Raw genomic sequence first — 27,684 nt, 5'->3', positions numbered from 1 at the left:
ATGGCCCTTTGTCCCTCCTGTCCCCTTTGTAAATGAGGCGACAGCATTTTCCTCCTCAGCACTTTCTAAAAGTAGTATTTTCACTTGAAAATGACACTTATTTTTAACAATTTAACCTTATTCTCTGCAAGAGCAAAGAGGTGTTAAAACAGCCATTAAAATTTAAAAAAATTAACCCAGACATTTGCAGCACCCCGGTCCCACACACCTCATTTCCTCTGGGGAGTGTGGCCAGCCAGGGTGACAGAGAGATCCCAAATTCACCAGGATCGAGCACAAACCATCACCTGGCTGACGATACCCCCAATGACACCTGCCAGCTCACAACTTCCCCTCAAGGAGAGATCCCCATGGGGACCAGGCTCAGCAAGCCTGCATCTGACCCCAGTCATGTATGGTTCACATCCCGCTTTGGCTCGGCAATGCAAAGTGGTGACCAGGCAGAGCAGAAACACCTCCAGCCATAGAGACCCTTTAATGTCTACTTGCACCGTCTTAGACGCCCCCGCAAACCCGCAGTAATTCTACAATGTGCAGGACTACAATTGCAACCACTCTCTCGTTAGCAAAACAAATGGTGCCATGCACCAGCATTACCTGTGCCAGAGGACGGTGGTGTGACAGACCCTGGGCTGTCATCTTCTGGCTCCGACACTGTCACTGTTGGTACCACCTCATGGCTCGGCTTCAGGCCAGTCTCTGGATGAATCAGGCTTGACTTTTTGCTCACAGCTTCCCCGGTGCTTTCGATCTTGGTGAGCGTGATCTTGACGGGGGCTGTAACCACGGAGGCACTGTGCTGATCTCCAGACATTGTGTCTTCAAGTGGGTCTTGCTCTTTGGCTGCCTTCATGCTCTCTGAAGCCATCCGCTGAGGTTCAGCAGTGTGGCTGGAGCTGGTGGGTGTTCCCTGGTACTTATCGATAAGGCCTGGGCTCTCATCTTCTGAGTTAAGGTCGTGTTTTTCTTGGTATTTTATTTCTTCTGATCTACTTATGTCCATGTATTTATAAGCTTCTTTCATGGGATCTGCTAAGGTTTTATTGACTTCAGCAGACTCTGCAGGAGTCATCTCTATTCCTGAATCTGAGCTAAACAAGCCATGGGACTCAAACCCAGTCACATCCTGAACAGGATGCCCCAGCGTGTTAAACCCCTCTGTGCTGCCTGAGCAAGGAATGGGGCTGTTTTCCTGCTGATAAATGCCCGTGAAATAGGTGGAGTCCCGTGGAGTGGTGTAGTGGACATCTGAAATCAGAGAGGTGTAGAAGGAGCTGTCACCCCCGTTGGCAGTGGAGCCATAGTCAAAGAGGTGCGATGAGGCTGTGACACCTAAAGCAGAGACAAAAACAACACACAGTAAAGAGACAAGTGCCTGCTTGCATCAATCTTTCTGCAAAGCCATACTCACTCCCCGCTGATTTTATATTTGGTTTGTGCACGAGGCTTGGCTTTGCTTGCAAGCTCTTTGGGACTGTCTCTTTCTATACCTTTGGGCAACATAATGGCACATCTGTTAGATGAGGCTTCCAGCTGCTGTTGTATCTTAAAATAGCTATAACGATCCTGATAGCTGCTAAGAGTTCCTGGCCAATGTTTGCCCACCTGGTGCATAAAAATATCCAGTGATTCCAAACCCACAACCTCCCTCACAATCTGATTCAGGGGCTCACCATCCAATATCCTTAAAAAAAAATCTAATGTCTAAGATTTTTATTTTTAATACAGAGAAATGGAGGAGTTTCATCCTAGGGAAACATTTCATTAAGAAAAAAATCTGCTGGACAGAAATTGAGATGGAAAGTTGGTAGGCAGCTTTAGATTTAATTTTCTCTTTTAGGAGTAGCCAGCCTAAATTTGGGAAACACCAGGGCAGAGACTAGACATCATCATTTAGTGATTTCCACGTGCCCAGAAAGCAGTATCCTGTGTGCATCGTCTACAAAGCATACCAGCATGAAAGTGGTTAAACCTCTACCCACACCCATGCATCGTTTTCATACACCATCTCCGATTCCCTCTGTCATGTTTTAAGTTCCTGGGGATGTCAATAATTGAATGACAAATGATGGCCACTCTTTATTTGGAGCATTAATATTGAGCACAGCCCGATGACAGGAACAGCAACAACCCCCGTGAGGGAGGCAGGAGGAGGGGAGACAGATTTTTATAGGGACTAGGAGAGTGGGGATGTAGAGGAACAAAGCTACTGTCTGTAGAAGCTGGTTCCTATAGGAGGCTGGTAGCCTGTTAACCGCTTGTGCACTGATGCACGCTGCATCGCAGAGGCTGTCTGGCTTTCTCCAACATCTGCTCATCACCCTGCAAGGGATGTGGGGCTCCTGACCTGCTCCACATGTCCTGGGCTGCCACACACAATGCAAACTTAACAGTAATATTAAAGGGACATTGCTGCAGCTACAAAGTCAGAAGCTGGGAAATGTCAGCATGAGAGCTCCTGAGCTACGTGCATTTGGTTATTTTCTTTCTGCTTGCACATACATAATCATACCATCTCAAAATACCATCGCAATTATTTTTCACGCAGCCCTCCATGCATTAGGCACGTGCAGCTCATTTAGTGAGCCCTAAAGCAATTTTTTCCCCTTAACACTGTTCAGTGTGTAGCTGCAGGCTTTATTTTACTGCACAACCTTGCTGGATTTGACATGCACAACCCAAGTCCTGCACAAATGCAGTATGACCATTTCCCTCACCGTATTTTTCCGTTGCTCAGTGCTATGATGACTTACAGGCAACTTCTCTTCCCTGGGCCACCTTTAGGGTGGGAACAGCATGCTCCTCCTTTTACAAGGGGAAACCTGGTAGCATAGGGAAAAAGTAACCCAAAACTGCCATACCTTTTCAGCCTACCTACGCCACCTGCTCCTGTGTGTCCATCCTCACGGACTTTGGGTGTTGCTGGTCCGACACCAGCCCCCATCATTAATCTGCTACTGCACACACAATGCTGACAACAGCTCCAACCCCACACCCTGAGAGCCCATGGCCAGGGACTCGTGGCAGCTGCCTTTGCTATACAAGAGCATAGAGCAAGGGGTGCTGTATCTAGCAGGTGAAAAATTATCATCGCCATTCCCAGTCATTCCCAGCCTTCATTTTGCTCTTCTCACTGCTATGGACCTTTCATAGAAATGTTTGTGATCAAGTCAAGATCTTGTTTCAGAGTGGTGAGGGTCACTGTGGAGATTTTTCCTACACATGTGAATTTGGGAGGTTTTTTTCCCCTCTATCTATGTAACTTCACATTCACCTACTCTAAATTCCACCTTCTGTTTTCCTGCCCGCTTACTCAGGGTTGCAAGATCCTTTTGCAACTCACTGCAGGCAGCTCTCATCCTCACTGCTCCAAATGACTCAGTCTTACCAGCAAAGGTATATGAGAATGGAGCCTAGGCGTAAAACCACGGTGAAACCAAAGCAGAGTAAGACCTAAGCTGGGCTGCCCAGCACCCACATCAGGTCCTATCTGAGGTTATCCAGTGCCTCACAAGGACAGCTCATACTCAAAAAACTTTTCTAAATGATTGGTTCTTTTTCTTGTAAGTATTGTTCTTGCTGAACTTGCCTTTTTGAAAATTATCCATAAACAAGGCTTGGATTTTCACAAATGTGTTGGTTAGCTAGAATTATCTGATGCATTGTTTATGCCAACATATTTCAGGCTGTGAATTGCTGACTACAGACTATTCATGCCTGTTGCTGCCAGTATCTGCTGTTTGTAATTTACTATTTGTGCTGGGTGAGTGGCTGTCTAAATCATGGTGTTTCAGGGCTGCTCTTTCATTAGATCATTCCTCAGTGCCTACTGGGTCTGATCCAAAGCCCACCGAGTTCACTAGAAAAGTCCCATTGATTCCAAGTGGCTTTGGACCAGCTCGAGATGGCTGTGCAATACTTTCTGCTCTGGGTGCTCATGAAAAATACGCCATCATAACACCATCAATGAGCAAAAACCCATTTCTACAAACATCCCATTATTGCTAGCGAAGAGGTAGCACAAACATAGTCAAAGGAGACTGAAGTCCCTGTCAAACCAATATTCATGGATGCTGTTTGCAGCTTTCATTTCTGCTTTGTCCACACTATACGTGAGCCAGACGCACATGCATTTGCAGCACTCAGTAATGCTGATCAATAAAGCAGTGAAAGGTTTTCTAATGCATTTGTGTCGGGTGCTTCATAGCAGGAGTTATAGCAAGCCAGGATTGCTTGCAGGAAAGCCACTGTGATAAAGACAGCCTGCAGAAATATCATCCTATTCTTTATGTTATTCATCAGCAGAAAGTAAAAATAACCCTGGAATAGCCATTGACAGAAACATCACTTCACATTTTCAAATAGGACAAAACCAATGCTGTAGCAGATGTTAACACAAGAGCTGATTTAAAATGGACTCACTGTTCATCATAAACCTTTTTTTTCTGCAATGGTTTTGCAAATAACAATGAAAACAGAAAATGCATTTCTTACTGGGGTTCAGGAGGAAGACAAAAAGTTAAAGGGTGTATGAGCATGTCCACGCGCATGTGGGAGCAGAAGACAGGGTTCACGTTAGCAGGACATAGAGGAATCCCGACTCTCAAGGCAACCACAGAGTCAAAAGCACTGAAGACAGCTGAAATTGCCTCATTACCAGGATTTAATACAACTCTCTATTTCCACAGGGAATGATTTAAAGCCATCAGTAAAACTGCCTCTTACTTGGGAAGTGTGAATATATCAGATATTAGGCTGGCTATTAAAGACACAGAAACCTATAATAGCTGAGCAGATTTTTGCTGAAGAATAGTGTATTCAGAGCCTGGTGGTTAAACAATGCCCTCTCTGACTTTAAGTTTATTTAGTTCAATATCCGTGGGAAGGAGAAGCCTTGAATAGCACTGGTAACGGATGGCAGTATCAGATCTGAATTTACCCCTGTTACAAAGGGTTGGGTTTTTTTAATCTGGATTTCCTTCAAATGTGCCCAAAAACTTGCCTGCCAATTCAGGTAAAGCAAAGCTATTCAGCACCTGGGAGCAGCAGACATGCTTTCTTGTAATATGAGCCCTTGGGAAATAATTTCACTTGCTGCGACCAGTTAAGAAGTAATGGGTATGATTCAATCATTTTGAGCACAGCTGAGATGCTCAGCAAGTAACATGTGTTTTCATCAACTGTAAAGAAAAAAATAATTGAAAATTACTGTTTTGTTTCCTCAGAATAAGTAAGTGAATGCTCCAGAAATGCTCTCCTACAGCACTGGATTTAAAGCTATTTAGCAATTGACACAGGAAATAATTTAGAAATCATTGGTACCACGCAGAGTAACTCTTAATTTAAGAAGCCCAATTTGGATCAATGTAAGCTGAACTGCTGCAGCACACTGGAAGAGGAAACAAAAAGTTAGTTGAGGAGAATAGACAAGAAAAAGAGCTAATTTAAATAAAACTGATTTTTTTTTCCCAACTAGAGAATGCTCAGTCTTCTTAAAATTGATCACTTCAGAATATGGTGTTCAATTTTCAATAAAATAACCAGTTTCCATGTTAACCTGCCTTTCTTAACCTTCATATGCATTTCTGGTGACATTCAATGGCAGTGACAGACCAACACAGAAGGACATGAAATTTCAGTCCTGCAGAACAGCTGGCAACCCCACAATGTGAGGTTCATTATTTATTGTGTGTCAGTGATTCAGTCAGAATTAATAATTTTTCAGAAGAGGAGAGGGGAAAACAATCTTTAATTAGATTATGCTATTTCTACAGCCTGGAGCTGCACTGAGAAGAGGAAGGATCTTTGGTTGCAACTGGAAGAATCAAGGTTTCGGCAATCTTTTCAGACAAAAGCAGAATAGCATGAGCAAGCCAATTCCAACAAATTCCTCTAAGTCTTTTAAATAGTTGGCTCTGATTTTTGCTTTGGATATTGAGCCTCAGGAGTCATTAATCAGCTACCCCAGCACTGCAAGGCTGCTAGCTCCCAGGGGCAGGGTCTCCCCAGCCCTGTCCTGTGTCCACACAGATCACAGCCTCCTGGCAACAGGGTCCACCTGCTCAAGCTTTTTATTTTGTAATTACCCTCTCCCCTAGAAAGAGTGATTTCATAGCAAGGCTGACTGTCTAAACCCAAGGAGCCATCATGGCCTCCCATTGCACCTGGCACTGACGCAGGACAGTCCCATTGTCCAGACCTTGCCACCACTTAAACATCTGTATTTGGACATACATCCTCTCTGATGACCAGCGCAGACCATGTTTCCCAGCCCCACATCAGCAGCTTACATTCCAGCTTCTCCTTCATTTTTATCATTCATCCATGACCATCAGATAGATGCATCTTCCTGCTTTCTTCCAAATACGCAACAAAAGTCGCTATAAAATAGGCTTGCCTTTTCTGTACCAAATTTACAATTTTGTCATCAGCCACTAGCAACACGCCTGTGCTTGACCTTGGCTTCTTTTTATTCCTCACTTATTCTTAAAAAAGGAGAAAAAAAGGCAAAGCCTTTTTACTGTTCTTTTGGCCCTGATACATGATGTCTCATTGTTTCTTTTTAGTTTCCCAGCTCAGTTGCCTTCCTGTTTAAAACTCATATTATATCCCTTACTCTGTTCTCATCTGTAGTCTTACACATCTTTATACAAATGTTCAGTGTTTTGTCACTTTTCCACATCTCTTTACAGTACCCAGATGGACCAGCAGTCCCAAGTCTATCTCCAAATTCAAAGCACGCCCTGTCTTCTTAGATCTAGACCAGGCTGTTTCTTCCTCTGTGCTTGATTTCAAGTCCAACCTCAAACCTCAGGAAAGCTCCAGAGATTTCCAAATGTCCTTTGCTAAGTCCCCACTCCCAGCAGCAGCAAGGGCAGCTTGCACAAGTAGCGGAGTCATCTCTCAGACCCATGCCAAATCGCACAATGCTTCAAAGTAGGTTGGCTACACCCAGGGATACTTGCGTGTACTTCGGAGCCACACTCTCAATTTTGCAAGACCCTTCCCCATGAATTTTCCAACCAAAACCACTTCAATATCCATGTAAACCTCAAAAGTACTTGAGCACTTGTGTGCCAGTTCAAGTGGAACTTGAAACCCAAACGGCTGAGACCCCTCATGCCAAGTGCAGGCATCACCGTGCTGTGGATAACACCACTAAATCAGCTATCAGTATCCCCTGGATTAGCCTTTCTCAATAGTCAGAGCCAGCTTTCAGCCCCGAGCTATCCTACCTCCAGATGCTATAGGTTAGATGCAGAGAGACGCAAGCTGCTTGCAAGAGAACTGTGCTGGGTGTGCATCCCTGGCAGCAGTGACAGCTATCCCCAGCTGCCAGGAGATGGTGCTCTTTGTTTTAGCACAGGATTTGCAAACCCACTTTACAGGTTAACAACTTTTTTTCTTCCAGAACTCTCCTGATCCTGACGACAGGAAAGATGTAACTCCACAAGTCACAGCATTCGCAAACATGAATGGACCAAAAAAAAAAAGTAATTTTGGGATTCATTTGCACACTAGATGCTATAAGAAAACTGGATGTATCGGATACATGCTTTTATTCTATTATTATTTCCCCTTGGTTCCATGCACAGGTTCTAAAAGTGTTGGGGAAACGCAGAGCAGCAAGAAGGCCGCTTCTCACTGTCTGAGAGCAGCTGACAGTTCTGCACCTTAGCTCCTGGGGACAGGAGTGATTCAGTGCATCAGCTGTGCAATTTACTCATTCTTCCCCTCAAGATCCCACAGCAGCCAGAGGAAATGCTGCCCTGCAGAGAGACAGGTCCTGTCTCCTGCACAGGTAGGAGGGCAAAAGGACAGGATGGAAAAAACTGGCTTAACTCTCTTTACACTTTGGTTACTCCATTGGAGTGACTTCTGATTCATCCTACCTGAGATGGAAAGCAAGTCCTAAACACAAACAAATTGATTATATGCTTTGATATAAACCCCTCCTCCACGTCAATTTGCAAAGGATATGAGTTGCTACAGCCTTCAGCCCCAGTGTTTCAGCTGTCTAGTGCAAGCAGGCATTGCAGCTTCCAGCTCCAGGACTCCCTCCTTTTGGTCCTCCCTGTGCTAAATATACGTGGGGGTGGGGGACAGCTGGCTGACCTTGGTTGCTGAGGATAAGCATCCTTTAGCAACTCACCACCTCCTAATAAACACAGAGGCTGGAGGGGGGGACAAATGGCTTTTAGGTTCCAACCTCTGGAAGCCCTAACACTTTTGGGAGCTTCAGTTTGGGGGCTGCCCAGTTGAGACACTCCCCCTAGCAGCTGGTGTCAGGTCACCATCATGTTACACTGAAGCATGGTCCTTCCGCATGGCTTCCCGAGACCCTGCCTGGGAGTTTCTTCTGTTGCCCCAGGTGACTTCTGGTTTCTTCCAAAAACCATATGGACACCAATCAGGCCCTGGCTCAGCTGCTGAGTGCTACAGCCCCGTCTGCAGAAGGGATGTGTAGGAAACACTGATGAGCTTTTAATAAGATTAAGACAGATCCACTCTGGGGAATGCAGGATGCTCTGTGCTGCTGGTACAATCATCCTGGCAGGCTCTTAACAGCTTTTTTTTTTTTTTGGTCATGGACTCTGCACCACAACAGCTATCGTCTCCCTGCCAGCACCGCTCCAAAAAGATACCAGGATACCTGCTATCTTTTTGCTGCCACTGAATAGGCACTGTGGGCACCACGGTGCACCCTAGACCAAGCCAAGTCAAACAGAGGAGTGGAGCTTGGTTTGGTGATGCTGAACATCCTCAGCTCCCATGGACATCCACAGAGCTCATGGCATCTGACAGGGGATGCTCAGCAGGTCCCCCAAAGCCAACCAGCTGGTGTGCAAAGTGAAACCATAGTAAATGATTCAGCAGTTCCCACCCCTAAATCCCCTCCAGGCTTTCTGCTTCAATAAATGGTCTCAGAGAGCTCCAATTTGACCTGGCAGTAAAACCCTGGTATAAGGTCTGTGACAACCCTCCCCAGTACTCTAAACAGCAGGAAAAATCATGAACACTGAAAAAAGTGCCTTGAGAGGAGCACAAGAAGGGTTTAAAACATGCATAAAGTTGCAAATGCTCCTGCTAGAAGTGTAACTGCAGCAGATCTTCATAATTATTAGAAAAGGACACAAATATAATTTACTAAGTTTTAACAAAAATCTGATTGAGGAAAAAAGCAGGTTTTTACTCCTGTGACAGTATCATCAGGAGTAACATGACTGGCCAGTAGGGTTCAGTGACACTAAGGTACTGCCTAAAATGCTATCAAATGCACTTTGCTAAGGATAATTAAACCCTGCTTATGAGAATAATTCATTCTTATTTCACTGTAGTCATATTTTCCCTGGAATGATCAAACTCTATGGAGTCCCGTGGCAAAAATGCTCCAAGCGCTAAGTGAATTTGCACCTCAATCATGCTTTTCAATGACTTGAAATGGGGCCCAGCTCCCTTTACAGCACTAGACACCAGAGTATCTCACAAAATCTGGATGCGTTTGACTGAGTCTCATTTGTCTTTAAGTTCTAAAATACCCAAGTCCCATTTCAAACATGATTTAGGAACTTCAGCTATTCAGTGTTTTTAGCCCCAAACTGCTACAAAGCACTCTGCAAACTCAGAGCCGGTTGCCTTTCAACACCCCCTGCAGAAACACTCTCTTTTTCTGCCCAGCCTCCGTGCCAGGGCTCTGCCACAGGCACCTCCTGCACATCCAGCCCCATATTTTCTGAGTCACAGTTACTTATAAATTCAGCTTCACATGATTGCTGTAAGGTAATCCAAAACCATGCGACTACAGATTCAAACTCAGCCTGGAACAGAGAGATTTGCCAATGCCAGCTGCTTTTGATGCTGTGATAAACTCAGGACAAAAATCATCGCCCTACAGCTTCAGGCTCTTCCACACCCAGGGAGAGAGGGCTCAGCAGCAGGGAGGTAAAAGCCAGCGTTGGAGAAGGGCTTCTGCTGAAATCCAAGTCTTTGAGTAAGACTTTGATACACATCTGGAGGGACTACTGACTTTTCTCTGTGACACTCATACCCGACTGCAACATTTCATGTAAATCCAGCTATTAAAAAATGAGAAAAAAGGGAAGAAAGGGCTGCCTTGCCCTTGGGCTTGGCTCCCCATCCCCCAAGGACAAAGCCACCCCGGCAGCATGAATCTTCCAGGGAGACAGAGTGAGAGTCGCCACAAAGTTCAGCTGAAATTACTGAGGGCTCTCGAGAGGAAAATTAAATTTGTGACAATGCATAACACCTACAGCGACATGTCAGGCTCAGTAATTCAGGGAGAAAACCAGCTGTCAGGCACTGAGGGCTGGGCTAAAGCAGGACTGACTCCACCAACAGCACTAGAGTTGCACCTGTATAAAACTGTCAGCGGGGAAGGAAGTATGAGGCCCTGGGAGCCAACAAATAGAGTCTGAAGACAAGACAGTACCAGCCACAAATCAGTATCAAATCTAATGCCCGAGGGACAGCAGAGAAATCTAGGTCAGAGAGGACATGGCGGTGTGAGGCTGATGCAGGCAAAGACACAGAGCTCAAAAATTGTCATCTAACTCTTTTCATCCAAGGTTTTCCCATCACAACATGACCTGTGCCAGGGAGAGCAGAGGACCAGTGTATGCTGACTCCTGGTGACTACCTTTATTGTCAGCAATAGAAATATTAGGAGAAAAGACACTGTATAGCTTCAAGTAGGATACAGAACATATAACATCAACGACGAGTGAGGAAATATGAGCAGCGTCAGAAAAGAATTTAAAAAGAGAAACTGGGAGGTTCTGCTGAGGCAGGTGAGGCAGCAGGCTCTGATCCAAGTGCTAATGTGGTTTCCTTGCATGTTAAGCAATTTCGCTCTGTTTCTAGAAGGTGGGGACACCACGGGCACATCTGAAAGTCAATCAAAAAGTTTTCAAAAGTATATTAAAAGTTAAACCTCTCAAAGTAGTGCAGAATGTGGGGCAGAGCCACTGCAGTCATAAATCAGCATCAACCTGCTGGCTCCAGCTTCTGCCTAAGGAGGATTGGACCATATGTGCTATAACTAATGCTATAAATGTCCTTGCCTTCAAGGTCTCTCTTTTATTTACTTGCCACTATGTCCCTTCCCATGTAAAAAATTAATTTACTCCAAGCAGAGGCAGGAAAAATCCTCTCCAGAGAACTCATTTCCCTGAAGGACATCTTTAGACTTATCCCACCCTTCACTCTACTTTAGTGAAGAACCGATACAACTACAAGCCACTCCATCTCCTGACTGTTAATACGCGACATCAAAAATATTCACCCATACAGGAGACCAGCCAGCAAGTCTGAAGTCTCTACTTTGAGCAGAGGTGTAATTAAGATTTCAAGGAAGACAGGTTAGTTGGACTGTCCCCCTCCGTGAAAGCCCAGGAGAAGCTCCTGCTCCTTCCTTATTCAGCATCTCTATTCATTTGCAAAGCCTGAAGGCTTGCAAGGATGATGGGGGACCTCTGTGGTGACCTGGGGCCTGGTCAACAGGCTGGCTTGTCTTTGGGCACCTTTCACAGACACCTTGGATGTCACCCACAAGCTCCTCACTCCTGGATATCCCCAAGCTGAGGGGAAAGGAGCAGCTCCTCTGTATGTGCACACCATGCAGGCAGCCCCACAAGCAGCACTGAAGGCTCACCCACTCTTTCATGGGATAAAGAAACCTAGGACATGGGTATCTTCAGCTCTGATCCTCTTCTGTCCTGCTGCAGCCAGCAGGGCAGGGTTGGGGGCAATTGGTTTGCTCTAGAGCAGGCAGCTGCCGATCACTGCTTTTCTGGAAAGAGTGGAGGAAAGCCAAGGCAAAGTCATGCCTCTGCTGTTTGCAAGGGGACCCAGCTCCCTGCAGTCACAGTTAGTGGATAAATCACAGTCTTCTGCAGATTTACAGGCAGCAGAGGCTGCACTATCTGAAAGCTTTTGAGGTTGTGGTGGAGCAACCTTGATTCAAACCAACCATTTGCTGGAATTATTGTGTGTTATTAAAGCAGGAGGGGGGCAGCAGCTTGACAGCAGTGCCAGGACCAACCTCTCTGACAGGCACTTCTCTCTGCATTCAGCGGCACAGCCTGGTGTTTGGCTTCACAAGTGAAAAGCTGGGAATAATTACCCAGATCATGATGCCTTGTGACTTTCACGTAGTCTCTGCTGCACAGGAAAGGTCAGCTGACAGGTAACTGTGGAAGCTGCAGTGAAAGGCAGGAACAGAGAGCTCTCCCCTTGCTCTCCTCCTCTGCCTGACCTCCCATCTGTGTGCCGACAGTGCTGCTGAAGCACTTTTGTGGAGCCGTTATCGCACACCACTGTCTCACCCACATCTACTGGAAGATTTCTATTAAAAGCTGCAATGAAAACTTAGCTTTTCAATCACAGCAAGGTCTGTTTTCCTCCAAAGAATGTCCCTTCCCCCAGTGAAACATTCAAGACTCCAAACCTTAAAATCTCTGACTTTGCTGCCACAGTTCCAGAATAGGAAACTGAAATAGCCCGGGGAGGTTTCAGATCCTAAATACTGAAGGTTTTGAAGAGTAGTTACACAAGTAACTTTTGAATGCTATCAATAGAGGTACTCCTGCTTGGGGAGACAAGATAAATACATGACCTCCACAGCAGCTCTCCTGCTTCAGTGCTGCAGAATGAGCATGACTAAGTACCCACGCAGGACACTAACGGAGGCAAGAGGCAGCCCATGAACAGATAGCATAAGAAATAAGAGCTCATGGACTAACCCTGCAATGTAAAACAAAGAAAGTCTCATACAGGGCAGGGAAAAGAGACTCCCACTGTCTATCAGTAGCTTGTCCTCTGGCACAGATGTGCCAGGAGCCAGGTACTTTTGTGAGTTGTTTTCTTCATTTAGGAAAAGCACAGAAAGATGCAGAGAAGCTATACAAGATGTTGGTGGCATAAGCACTGGGGGACAAGACACGTGGGACCAGTCTGGAGGAAGCAATAACAGAGATAAATTTATATTGTATGAAAGGGGAAAGGGAGAGGGAGAACAGGATCACAGTCTGTAAATACTCTCAAGGTACCAGTAAAAGTGAAGGGAGGGAATTAGTCACAGTCTTAAAGGATGGGAGGAAAAAGAGCAATGGCTTGAAGTTAAGATATAAAATTAGTCTACATTTCAAGCTGTACTTCTTGATGGAAAAGGGCAGAGGAGTGGAAGAGGGAGCACAGAGTGTGTCCAGATACCATCTCCCCATTACAGCCTGTCTGGATGGGCCCTAGCAGGGAATGAACTCCAGCTCTACCATGGGAGCGGGTTCCAGGTGTCTTTTTCTGGTACCACTGTTGATAGCCCAATTTTGTCTCTTATACATTAGTACTTCAGGTGAAATCTGGGCAAATAAGAGACTCTTCAGTTTGGCAAGAGAGAAAATTAAAGGGAAGCAATTCTGCTTGGAACTGAACTATAACAGATTTTTTTTTAATTTTTTTTTTTTTAAGTGAAACAAAAAACAAACCAATAAAATCTTTCTAGGTCAAATCAATTTAATTTGACCTGAAGCTAAATGTCAGATCTGGTTTATAGCAAACTTCAAATATCAAAGGGAAATGCTGTGCATCAGGGTCCCTCATGGAAGCACACGTAACATGGTGCATGCAGGAGGACTCTGCAGGATGGCCTTCATTTTCCCTGAAGCTGCAACTAACAGGCTGCACCTCCCTTCGGAGTCACAGAAGCACCTTTTATCTTCTTTCCTAGCTTCTTCTAAAGTCCAATCACTTCAGCATAGCACCCGCATAACCAAAGTTCACAGGCAATCCTAAATCATGCTCAAACCCATCTTAGCTCCCAGTGTTTTGGATTTAAGCCCATTAAATTATTCACCACATCATATTGTTGCTATAGTAACATCCTATTGAGTATTATTAGAAATCGCTGTCCCAAAATCCCATATATTGGAAGGAATTTTGCAGCAGGGATAGGAGCCATCTTGACCTGCACAGCTTTCCGTTCTCCATAGCCTCCCAACAGCAGGTGATCCAGGCAGTGGATTAACCATGCCCTGTCTTCCCCCAGCTCTACCGGTTGCAGGACTGAGCTGTGGAGTGCAAAAAGCAATGTGCACCCCACTTCCAACTGGCCTAGCTTGTTCAAAGCAGCTGCTGTTTACAGCTGCTCCTTCTGCAACTTGCTTACACGTTTTCCAGAAGTGAATGAACAAAATATGATCTAATTTAAATTCAGGGAACAGGTATTTTTGCTAGCCCAAGCAAACAAGGAAAATCTGAGCCTCTTTCAGAAGAATTTAAAGTATGACCCTGGAGAGATTAAATTTTGCAGTAGACCTTTCTGAACATTTCCCTTTTACTAAATTGAACCATCAACATATTTTTTCTGATGCTGAATGTTAGAACAGTGGATGTTCCTTAGCAAACATGAAATTACGCCAGTACAGGGCTGAGAATGGACAGAGAGGACTGACAGAGAGGAAGAATCAGGCTGCACCTTGCTCTAAAACAGGAGTCACTATATTCTTCCACTAAACTCCTCTTCCAAGAGGAAAACTGGGTTTCAGCAGTTAAATACAACTAATTTATTAGGCAATGACTTTCCACAATAAATTAGGAATTTCAGGAAGTTTAAAATAGCATTTGATGTCTTCTTATCCAAACACCACATGGCTCAGGTGCTGCATCTCTTATTGCCCACAAGGCCAGCAGATGTCCTCATCAGCCATGGGGTTGTAACACAAAAAGGGCTTCTGAGGTCCATGCAGCTCTCAGCCTGATCTTAAATAGCCTGAAGACAATAACCAATGTTTTCCTCCTTTAAAAACTGGTAACAGGAGAGATGAGGGAAGTTGAGGATGGGAGAGTAGTACATGAAGAGTACTTCCAACACGCTATTTATACTCTTACTGGCTCAACTTCCACTTTACCCTGAAGCCATTTAACACTTTCGCAGTGTTAAAGGGCCTTCATGTGGATAAACATTCAGGTCTGTCACTGTAAGGAACTCACAACATATGGGCAGACTCTTTCTTTTTAAGTGTTTTCATCCACTTAAATACATCAGATAAAGGCTTAAGGATTTTATGCTGGCTTTTGACTGAGAAGACAAGTGTAAACAGCCATTCCGATGAGATATTTCAATCTGCACATCCAGGATGCATTGAAATACCTCCCTTGGATGCCGTTCCCAAGCCAAAGGCTGTGCTGGCAACCCAGGTCAGTCCCCCACCATTGGGTACTGAGAGCCCCTATCTCCTGCCTGGACCTGCCTCAAGATATCTCTGCGTGGGTTTCACCCAAACTTCAGACCAAGGTCAGACTGGTCTTCGAAGGGGAGAGCAGAAATGGCTTTTCCATTTCTAACCATTTCCACCATCTAACCCCGGGTGATCCCCTTGATGCAACATGCTTCATCCCCAGCCCAGTTTACCCACTCTCTGCATCTTTCAGCTAGCTCTCAAGTCAGATTTTAAGCCCACTCATAGGTTTTGGCCATCTCTGTACCAGGTGGCTGAACTGCACCAGATATCTTTGGCACCGGCACCTGCCTGCCCCAGGGGCTACATAGGTAGAGGATACCCAACAGATTTTGGGTTGTGACGATGAGAAGGAAACAGCTGAGAACAGAAGTGTAAAGCATGCAGAGACAAGAGGGAGATCAGTGCTAAGAACAGAGAGGGGTATTGGGAGACAGGGAAATGATGGGGTGTGTGGGAGCAGGGTGGAAAGAAGAGTGCCAAAAGGACACTGATGTGCACAGAGAGAAATAGGCAGAGCAGAGTGAGAATTAAATGAAAGAAGAGTGATGCAGAAGAACTAAAACAAAGCCAGGGGAACAAAGGACAAGAAGTAGAGAAGAAAGCAGAGGTGAAGTATGGAATGGGCAAGAAGAGGTAGAAGAAATTTTAGGAGTGCTGGGATAGAGACACATACCTGTCTGTGTGTATAGTCTGAAGGTTACTACATTTGATCTACACTTCCCTCATTCATGTTTATCCATCATACATTTCTGTGACACTATTTTTAACCATGTACAAAAACACACTAGGAGCTTTTCTCGCTTCCATTTTGGAGGAAGGGCCAGGCACTTCCCAGGCACAACGCAAATCTTTTTTTAGAATAAATTCAGAGCAAACCCAGTGCCTATGAATAAATAACTGTTTCTGCAGAGGAGGCTGTAGCAAGGCACTATTCTCAGATGCACACAGAGCCCTAAAGAAGAGGATGCTTCTGAGTGAACAAGAAGGTGCTGGTTGCAAGCCCTGCATGGCTCAAGCATTTTATCTGACTTCCTGCAGGGAAGGAGCTTTTTCAGTCTGGACCAGCAAAGGGCATGAGGAGCAACATGTACACAAAAGCAGAGGAACAACATGGTCAACATGGGAGCTGTTGTGCAGGTGCTGCTGCCTGGACCAAGGCAGCTCCTTCTTGCACCATGGCCAACGCACGCCCTCTGCAGCAGTCTGCCTGCAATGGATTCAACAGCACCAGTCTGATGCTATTTTTCTTCCACATCAGGTGTGAGGACCTTGGGTGGAGCAGACCCGCAGCTGGAGGGAGCAGGGAGGCAGGACGCTTTGGTCTGTGCTGTTGTGCTGCCATCCTCATCAGCAGGGCTGAGATATTGCTGGCTAACACAGCTGCAGCGGGAAGCACTGGGCAAGGAGGGGATTACTTTAAGGCAGAAATGTGCTGATTTAAGGCTGAGCCTTCCCCCCATTGTCATCTTTGTGCTTGAATCAGTCAAATAAGCTGTTGTGTCCTGTTCCCTGCACGTTACAGCTGCTCTGCCCCTCACTATAAGCATCAGGTGAGGTCAATTTATCCAGTTATAGAAGGAAAACCCATAAGTTTGTATAAGTCACTGCTCCTTTTAGTTAGTTTCTAAAGCATTATTCTTCCTGGTTGAACCATCATAATAAGTATGATGAGAGGAAGAAAAAATACTGATAAGGGTCAGAAATAATGCAGAAATCGGAAGCATACAGCACCGTCAGGGTCAAGCAAGCAGTTATCAGAGTTACCCTGGCAAGCACAGCCATACAGTAAATACCATATCAAAGAATCAAAACCAAACTATACTCCAAAGTGCATCCATATGTATGCATGCATATGTGTGCACGCACACCTACATGCATACCCCTTTCTCTCCCAGGCTGAAGTGATTAACTCTCAGCCTCTAAAATTTCTGGAATCACATTTCTGAATGACCACCACACTCAGTGCCCTGTCCCAGTCTCTGCATCATCGTACTTGAAATGGAAAGCTCTGTGCAAGTCAGCACGCTCACACAGAATTTTAGCCAGAGCATCCTGGCCCATCTGTTTGAGATTAAGACCACAATGGAGCAGAGCATTAATAAATGATCTGCAATTTCTAGCCTCCTCCATTGTGCAACACTAGGGGAAACAAAATATTCCCAACACCCAAATGCTCTTTCAGCAACAAATAATGATAACGATTTAGTTCAGCATTAAGCACAGAAGAAAAAAGTTTAATGCAGAATCTAAGCAACATCCTATATGACAGAGCTATTGTTTCAGTATGAAGAATTATATATAGCCGAGTCTTTTTCTTAGATTAATTCAATTCTTCAGCTGCTTAGACTGCTCCTGTGTATCCTTTCTAAATTAAATTTGTTTTTTATACCTGCAGCTATGGTTATCCTGGGGTATTTCCCTGTGTATTCCACTGTGAAAATCGTGATTAAGTTCATTTGTCATAAAACAAACATGATGCCATGAATGATAAATAAGCAAAGCATACTGCAGAGGCTGGCAATGCAGCTCAGCTTTCTCAGTGCTCAGGGGGTGGGGAGGGTTTCTGTGTCGCTCACATCTGAGATTAGAAAGCTTCCTAATAAAGAAATCTGCCTAACAAATGATGTCATTTCTGGCAAAGCCACAAGCCTAATTTGCAGGGAAGGGCCCAGCAACCCCAGCATCACCTCCCAGGCATGAGGAGGAGAAGTTGCCTTCGCTAGCTCTTGGGCAAGGAGGATGCAAGGTGAAGGCAGCAGTGGGGGCTGCCTGCCTGGCCCCTGCCCCTTGAACCAAGCTGCATGCACCCACACACCTCTTTGGAATTCAGAGGGGGACATTTACCCCAAGCGGATATCACCTCCTGTCACCTTCGCTGCATGCCTGGGAGATCCAGGGAGCCCATAAACTGCTTCACTGGGGTTGTAGGCACTCCCCCACCCCTGCTCCCTTCCATCCCACTTGCATCAGAGGGCAAAGGGGATCAGTGTAACATTTACAGTCAGATTTTGTTAAATACACCTCAGGATAAACTGTCATATTGGACAGAATTTCACCAGCACCCATGACAGGATCCCCAGCCCATATCCAGCTCCAAGCCAACAGCAGTTGGCTGGGGTCTCCCACCCCCCCGGCATGGTACCATAACTAGCAAGCTGTGGGCTGTTTTTCTAGCCAGCTTTTGTGTCCCAGACTTTAGGAGGTGCTAAAGTAGCCTGGCCCACCTCCAGCACCTCGATAGACCCTGATGATATCCAGGGCACAGGCAATTGGAAATCAGGCCCTCAACTCTTCTGGGCACCCAAGCTCTGGGCTTGCTTGCAAGCTCCCTGTCACACTACCTTCATCTTCTGGGTGCTGCCTATTTTATTACCATCCCTGTATTTCAGCACTTCGAACCATGGAATTGAAGCCCATTTTCCTTGTCAAGATTATTTAACTCAGGACAGGTTAAATGCTAAGGTCAGACCCCAGGAGGCCTTCAGTGTTTTGTGACACCTGATCTTCCCCTGGCTGGAAGATCAGGTGGACGTGGGCTGCAGTCCTCAGTCTGTATTGCCCTGCTCTTGCTTCCAAACTTTCTGCTGGAGTTTCCCACCTCTGTAGACTTGATCTGCACCAACTTGCTTACTTCTGCAAAGCCCACAGGTCCTTACTCAGACCTCTTAATTGCATGTTTAACATAAAACACAGAAGTACCCAGAATACAAGCCCATGCTTTGCCATAGCAAATAGAAAAAGCTGTGACTCACAAGCTAAACTGAGATCTTTACTGCCTATAAATCAATCCTACTCAGGCTCTTCCTTCTCCAGTTCCCAGCCCTCCCAAAGAACTTTCTTGCTGTCAGGCTATCTTAGCCCTCTGGCTATTTCTTCACCTAGCAGGCCTCAATAAAAACGTATTGTTTTCCATTTTCACTGCCCTCTTGTTCCAGAGATCATCAGGTCCATCGACATAATGTTTTCCACTAACCTCACACTGCAAGGCGTCTGTGGGAAAGTAATGGAAGATCGGCAAGGAGGATTGTAAATACACTCAAGTGACTCGCACCTGGGGTGCTGGGAAACACATATATCACACTAATTGTTCAGTCTTATGTGCTTGCAAGTAGAACATCTGCACTTAGATAATGTAAGTCTACGGTGGACTCAGGGACACCTTATCTAGCCGCTTGAGAATCCTGCCCTGTTGTTAAAGAAGATCAAAGCACAGTGGGGAAACTATGCCTGCTTGAACCCTTGAAATACTGGCAGGAACAGGGAGTCCGCATGCTCTCACTCTCTTGCTAACAAGGACTCTTGCTAATAAGGACTCTCTCTCGCTCCATGGTGCCTGCGTCCCCTGCTTGCATGCCTCTGCCTGGCTGCTGCTTCGGAGATTCCCTGATCCATGAGGTATCAAGATTAAATTTGTTCTTTGCCTTTCATCTGTGGTTTTGTGGTTGTTCTTGCGTCCTGCCTGCATTGGCTCACACAGGATCTGTGGATCTGTGTGTTTAACACCACCTCTGGTGCTGACAAATCCTAAACAAAAAGCCGACAGAAGCAGCCAGCCAAATACAGACATGCTAAAAGCAATAGCTGCAAACCAGCCATCAGGATGTGAACCCATGAGAACTGCCTCCAGACCAGAGGCAGCTCTTCTTTCTTTACAGGATTAAGGACAAGACTGACATAGGGATCGCCTGCAAAAATTCAGAGCAGGTTTGTGACCTGCCCCATGGGTTGCCAGAGCACTCCCACTGTTCAACTGTAGGCTTAATCCTGCTTTATTTACTGTATTTACAAGTACCACTACCATGTTTGCTTTATTCCCCAGTCCCTTCATATTCCGTGTTCCAGGGCGGATTCAAATTGTTCCCCATTCCCAAAAATCTCTTTGGCCAATTCTCTTCCTAAGCCTTTCAGCTTAGAAAGCTTCAGTTAGTGGCTCTTCAATACCTTTCCATTAACACAGTATTTTCTCTTCCGTGCATAATGAAAGCAAGATGCAAATACATCCTGCTTCTCTCTCCAAAAGCATCATCTCCTCTCTCTAGAGCCCATCAGACGTGTACTGTCTTGCCTTTCCGATACACTGATCGACAAGGTTGTCCTCTCTCTAACATCAGAGACAATTGCTTTAATTGCATGCTGTCTGCTCTGGTCTGAGAAGCTGTAAATAAAGAACTAGTCACAGTATCATCTCATCTATAGTGTCCTCCAAAGCAGCAGCCCCCATGGTCTCTATTTGCAGTGCAAACAGGCTGGGGATATTTTATGCAGAGCTACCTAACCAGATCTCTTAACATAAAAAGGCTTGGGTGTCTCCATAGGGGCACAGCTCAGCACAGTATTTAGCTGATCATGGTCCATTCCCCATATACCTAAACTGCTCTCCACACCCAGCTGCATGACTGCAGCAAACTGAGAACCAATGTTTGCTATGAACTGTATTCTACCTTTAGCAAGTTTTAGGAAGGAGATCTCAGTTTTGCAGGCATTCACATATTTGAGACCTAACTGAAAATTCGATGAAGCCAGTCTGAATTGTTTCTACTTAGCTAAAGCTTTCAGTCAGGTCACCTCCATCCCCTATAGGAACAAAACAGGGGAGGAATTAATAATTTTGTATAGGAATTATCCCAGAAATGCTATAAAGATGCATTCTAGCTGTATCTGAACAGTGCAAAAGCAGGCAGGAAGCCTGTGCTCAGTGCTGGGAATTTTCCCATAGACATTATTAAACAAGAAGAGGAATTGCTGCTTGAGAGCAGAAGCACACTGCTCTCTTCGTTCAGCCTCAGGAAGACACACACTGAATCGATGCTGCATCTCTGCTAAGTGCAGGATGGGACTTGAATCAGAACAACTAAATGGGAAAATGCATTTCTAGGTGTTACCAAATCACTGGCAACACTAGCAAGAAAGTCAGTTAAAAAAAGCTAACAGCCTGCTGTTCAGTGAAGGAAATACAGACAGTGATGCACTCCATCAGGCTGCACACAAACAGAGAACCGCAGCCAGGTTTGCGGAAAGTAGTAACTCTACAAGGCAGTGCTGCAGGTTTGCACACCCTTTTTCTACACCATGGAGCACCCCAGGCATGTCAGAGCAGGGGCAGTCTCCAACCTGCTTCCTCACCAGTAATCTGGACTTGTACTCACTGGGCAGAGCATTCTTGCTGGAGAGAGTGACCCTGCACAGGGCTATTCCAGGAAAGCAGTTACTCTTCCCATTTCACAGCTGGGAAATCATGAGATTGGACATTTAAATGACATGCCCAAAGCCACACTGGGAGCTCAAGGAAGTGAATAGTCATCTCAAGTCACTGCTCACCCCACAAATGGGGGCCTTTCATGTGTCCCTTCACTCGTGCACAAGTAGCTGCACTCAGGAGAGGGAGTCCTTACAGACACACAGTAGATACTGCTGGGGGTTTCATAGAATCATAGAATGGTTAGAGTTGGAAGGGACCTTAAAGATCATCTAGTTCCAAACCCCCTGCCATGGGCAGGGACACCTCCCACTAGACCAGGCTGCTCAAAGCCCCATCCAGCCTGGTCTTGAACACCTCCAGCGATGGGGCCTTCACAACTTCTCTGGGCAGCCTATTCCAGTGTCTCACCACCCTCATGGTAAAGAATTTCCTCCTAATACCTAATCCAAATCTCCCCTCTTTCAGTTTAAAACTGTTATCCCTTGTCCTGTTGCTACACTCTAAAAAAACATCCCTCCCCATCTTTCCTGTAGGCACCCTTCAGGTACTGGGAGGCCGCTATAAGGTCTCCCCAGAGCCTTCTCTTCTCCAGGGTGAACAACCCCAACTCTCTCAGCCTGTCTTCGTAGGAGAGGTGCTCCAGCCCTCTGATCATCTTCATGGCCCTCCGCTGGAATCACTCCAATAGGTGCATATCCTTCTCATGTTGGGAGCCCCAGAGCTGGACACAATACTCCAGGTGGGATCTCACGAGAGCAGGGTAGAGGGTCAGAATCACCTCCCTCAACCTGCTGGCCATGCTTCTTTTGATGCAGCCCAGGATACGGTTGGCTTTCTGGGCTGTGGGCACACATTGCCAGGTCCTGTTGAGCTTCTCATCAACCAACACCCCCAAGTCCTTGTCCTCAGGGCTGCTCTCAATCCATTCTCCACCCAGCCTGTATCTGTGCTTGGGATTGCCCCAGCCCACATGCAGGACCTTGCACTTGGCCTCGTTGAACTTCATGAGATTTGCACAGGCCCACCTCTCAAGCCTGTCCAGGTCCCTCTGGAAGGCATCCCTTCCCTCCAGCATGTTGACTGCTCCACACAGCTTGGTGTCGATGGCAAACATGCCGACAGTGCACTCAATCCCACTGTTGCCAGCAAAGATGTTAAACAGCACTTGTCCCTGAGGAATGCCACTCGTCACTGGTCTCCAATTGGACATCGAGCTGTTGACCACAAGTCTTTGAATGCGGCCATCTAGCCAATTCCTTATCCACCAAGTGGTCTGTTAGTCAAATCCATGTCTCTCCAATTTAGAGACAAGGACGTCATGCAGGATAGCATCAAATGCTTTGCACAAGTCCAGGTAGATGATGTCAGTCATTCTCCCTTATCTACCAACATTGTAACACCGTTGTAGAAAGCAACAAAATTTGTCAGGCACGATTTGCCCTTAGTGAAGCCATGTTGGCTGTCACCAATCACCTCATTCTTACTTTCCATGTGCCTTAGCATGATTTCCAGTAGGATTTGCTCCATGATCTTGCCAGGCACACATGTGCAACTGATCAGTCTGTAGTTCCCCGAGCCTTACTTTTTTTACCTTTTTAAAAATGGGGTTATGTTTCCCCTTTTCCAGTCAGCAGGAACTTCACCGGACTGCCATGACTTCTCTTTGTTGGGACGCACATATCTATTGCAGCACCACGTTCAGAACAGATTTGAAGTCTTCAAAAAGGCATTGCTCTTGCATTTAGACAAAGCAGCAGCAATGGAGAGGGGTTTATTGAGCTTGATTGAAGAGCGATTATAATAGGTTTCCCCCCCCAAAAGGAAAGCTCCATCATCATAATTTAAAAGTGGAGGTGAATGGGTTCATGCAGACACCCGAGGCAGCAAGCTCCTCACTGTAGCATAAACTTTGTAACCCACTAACCTGACATATGATGGCAGAATAATAATATCTAGCTCTTAGACAATCCTTTTCATCAGTAGATCTAAGAAAACTTTCTAAACACTGGTTGCGTCAGTGTTTGTAACTGCCAGGAGAACAGGAAGAGAGCAGTGAGAGAGCTTGGGGGTTGGAAATAGTTGATCTTTAAGGTCCCTTACAACCCTAACCATTCTATGATTCTTACTAGAGGCCTTTGCGCGGTCCCAGAGCTATGACATCATTAGTATAAGTGAGACTTGTTGGGAAGAGTCCCGTGACTGGAGTGCTATGATGGACGGTTATAAGCTCTTCAGGAGAGAGAGGCAGGGCAGGCGAGGAGGAGGGGCAGTGCTGGATGTAAAGGAGGGGTTGGACTGTACAGCTCTTGCAGCTGAGGACGACATGGTTTAGAGCCTCTGCATAAATATTAGGGGAAAAGCTAATAAAGCAGATGTTCTTGCAGGTGTCTCCTATGAATCACTCAGCCAGGATGATGACACCAATGTATGATTCTAGAAGGAATCAAGGAAAATCTCTAGGTCACTTGCACTATGTCATCCTTACGGGAACTTCAACTTTCCAGCTGCTCTTTGCTGTTCTGTTAAACTGCCTTTGTCTCAACCCACGAGTTTTGCCTTTTTCTTCTGATCCTCCCACATGGTCATGGGGGGTTGAGAGAGCAGCCACCTGGTTCTTTATTGCTCTCTGAAGCTAAACCACAACAGTCTTGCAAGCACTTTGTTAGTAAGAGCAAGACTGATTTGCTCTAAGTGAATTCTTACTCACAGCAACCTTTACTGATCACATACCTGAACACTGGTGTGCACCACCACCATTAAATAACTTCCTTTGGAAGTCTGGAAACCAATCAGGAGGACTTGAGCAGTGCCAGCTCTAAGTATGAGCCCTACACAGACACTTATAATATAATAAAGTTTAATGTAACTGTAGTACAGGTATTCATCACCCAATCCAATGAAGTTGTATTAGGTGACAGGAGTTCAGTCCCCCCTTTACACAATACTGTGAAAAAGGAAGCCATACAGATGCACTTTGGCTTAAAACAACAATATTTGCTACCCACAAATACAAGCATCTGGCAACATATAGCTATCAGCTGTCACTGCTCTGTTGGGCTCTGCTAACTTCTGCAGAGAGGCAGAGTCACAAGGAGTGCCTAAACCATCTGAAGGGATAAATCCCAATTGCTTAGTACAGAGCAGTGAAAAGGAAACAGATTTTTTCTTATCATTAAGTCAACATAATCTCTACTGGCCCCCCAAAACCCAAGAGCAGAACTAACACAAAGCAAAAGGATATTCTTAATACAAATATTAGAAACACAATAACTTGCTTTCTGGGTGTGACTCATTCTCAATTGTCTGCAAATGGACATTATTCAGTTAAATAAAACCAGAGTGACAACTTTTAAAATACTAAAGTCAGGTGAGGTGTATACTATCCTTAAAGCATAATATTCTGGGTTATAAACTTACATAGGATCTCACAGTTACAGGCTCCCTAGAAACATCTAGTATTTCCTCTTATAACACAAAACCATTGTTCCTTCTAGCCATGTCCCCAGCTAGTGGCAGGTAACACGGCAGAGTCTTAAAATAGAGATGGATGTAGGACACACTCTATTCCCAAGGCAAACTATGGGCAAAATACCATGACCATTACTAAATAAATAAAAGAAAAACACACACAGTAAACTCACAGAAAAGAAACAGGTTAGACAAGACAGTGATAATTTGGTGCAGGTACTGCCCAGCTTCTGTATCAACCAACAGAGTAACACCAGTACAAAGACACACTCAAACACCTTCCCAGTACACAGAGATGATACCACACCATACAAACCCCAGGAAACAGCTCTCCTCTGCTCCTCCACATAAATCCTTAGCTCTGGGCTCTTTGCAAGCTCAGAGGCAGCTGAGGAAGGCACTCCCATTTGGGTGCTAATTAGATAAAGCTGAGCTAATTAGAAAAAAGCTGATGTTCAAGTCAAAGGGGAGCCTAGAGGGTTACAGAAGAGGAAAGCTCTAGCATATGTGTCTGTACCTCCACTGAATGGTTATGTCCTTTCTGTGTACATTTATATCACTTACGTTAACCCACTGGAGCGTCTGTTTCTGATGGAAGCGGGTAGGATGTGGGATCGAGGAATTCCCTGGGGCTATGGCTTCTGCAGTGGCAGCTCACACAGCTGCACAGAGAGAGGCACAAGCCTATACACCCAGCAGATTCACTGGCACTCTCTGCACAGCGTTAGAGATGTTGGTAGCTCTGCAAAGCCAAGCAGGAAGCCAAGCTGGAGTTGCCACTGCTGCTGCAGAGGGAGGACCAGGGAGCCGTGTCCAAGCAAAGGCACCTCTGCTTGCAGCAGTATGAACCCAAACCACAGCCTCTGAGTTTGCTGCTTGCAAAGCTGCATGGGAAAACCTTAGTGCGAAAGTCTTCTGCAAGCCCACAGTCTCCCTGCATTGAAACGAGGCACCTAAATCTTCCAGGGTGTCTTTGTGTTCAAACACCAGCTTTTGTTGAGTTTCCTTTATCATGTTATTCTATGTAAACAATGCATTTTCCAGGGTGGAATCAACATCTCGCACACAGTCGCTGTGTGCAGAGAGCCACTGAGCAGATAACCATGCTGCCTGCATCATGGACACAGCATAGTCATATCAAACAACACAGTTAAAAGTTGGATATCTGGGAAAATAATCAAGAAGAGCATGTTTCATTCCAGTGAAATAAATCACATGCACCATGCCTTGTGACCCGCATCTTATTTTCAAAAAAACCCAAGAAATTGTATATGTAAGTTGCTGAAATCCAATGATAAGGCTTTTTGCAGAAGCAGCATGTGGGAGCCCCTGGCAGAAATGCCTAGCAAACCCTACAGGCTGGACAACAGTTGTACAAGTCTTTCCGTGTGTATTATCTTGAGATAGTTTTATTCAAGTATTACACTGCCAGACTCCATTAATAGCAGAATGTTATTATCTAGGGAAGCCAATCTGACTAAATACCATGCTGCTCTAATGAGCAATTTTTCTGTATTCACCAGCAGTAAGGCTCTGTTATTGAAATGTAGTCCTCCGTAATTAGCACCCACTCATCACACTGCTGTGAGCTGGTGTCTGAAAGCAAAAATAAGAAGGGAACCCCATAAAGTTGGAAGTGCTCCTTCAGTGATATCTGTATTAGGGATAAAGATGCGCTATGATCATTTTTAGCATAGAGAAAGGAGAGGGATGGAGAAAGAAGTGAAGGTATCTTCCAAAGGATAGGAAACATCTCAACAGAGTACATACTCAGCTGAATCAATGCAGCTGTGCTTTTAAAGTTGTATCTATAGATACCTATAACGTCAGGGCACATCCTCTATTTTCAGCTCTCATTTGGGTTTCCCCTCTGAGCCAAGGAATCCCAGTGGTTTTTCCCCTCCTTGTGATGAGGCTTTTGGTGGGAGACATTAGTAAATAAACAAGCCTCTATATTGCACAGTTCACCTACAGATCTTGAAGCAGTCAAAGGTTTATAAAACCTTGTTAGGAAACAGCAGCTTTAAAAGGCTCTGGCTACCCAGCTGAAGCAGGTTGTTATATTGCTCAGAGGCTGGTGTTAACAACCTGGATGGTTTTGATCTCAGGCACTGAACTAAGCAAGAACTCTCATACTTCTCAGTTCTGAGCAACTTTGGAGCCCCACTGAGGGTTACAAAAGTGCTTTGCCTGTGACACGCCATGAGGGAAAAACACTTCAAGAAAAAGAAGTACCTGAATCCCTTTGGCTGGGTGGAAGAGGCTCTGCATAACCTGTTCGCACTAGCACTGGTGTTCTCCTTGCTAACTGCGTGTTTGCTTCTCGTACCCTCCCTACCCTTGGTCACTGAATAAAGATGTAGAAAATGAAGGTCAAAAATTATGTCATGGATTTTCCTGATTTTTAAAAGAAATTTCTTTTGAGACTTTTGGAAACAGCAGCTACAAGAAAATAGAGCACATTTGTGGACAAATAAGCAAATATTCAACAGTTTAGGCATCTTTTCCCCCAAATCCCTGACTAATTAACTGCTAAAAAGCTCAGGCTGAGAGAAATTATTATGTAACCAAATGTGGTAATCCTCCATACCACTTGAGAAAGAAAAAGAAAAAAACAACCTAAGATGCTTTTTTATTTTCCAAATTTTAGCTTTGAAACTTCTGTGCTGTGTAACTGCTAGGGGGAAAATACTGAGTTTTGCAGTCAGTCTTCAGGCATTAAAGAAGCTGCTCATCCTGGTAAGCGCAGAAGGCAGCATG

General features: G+C 45.3%; 1 protein-coding gene across 1 annotated transcript in view; it reads right to left on the bottom strand.

The window, feature by feature from the left end:
• The window catches only part of RTN1 (reticulon 1), a 116,688-nt gene that overhangs the window by 52,300 nt on the left and 36,704 nt on the right, over positions 1–27,684 (bottom strand). The window contains exon 2 of the mRNA XM_054199532.1: positions 598–1,332. Within this exon, the coding sequence (XP_054055507.1) occupies positions 598–1,332 (735 nt within the window). The remainder of the gene's footprint in view (positions 1–597; positions 1,333–27,684) is intronic.

The sequence above is a fragment of the Rissa tridactyla genome, chromosome 4 (assembly GCF_028500815.1).
Source record: "Rissa tridactyla isolate bRisTri1 chromosome 4, bRisTri1.patW.cur.20221130, whole genome shotgun sequence".
NCBI classification, from domain to species: Eukaryota; Metazoa; Chordata; class Aves; order Charadriiformes; family Laridae; genus Rissa; species Rissa tridactyla.
Note: the sequence above shows the minus strand (reverse complement) of the source record. Positions and strands in the feature narration are given on the sequence as shown.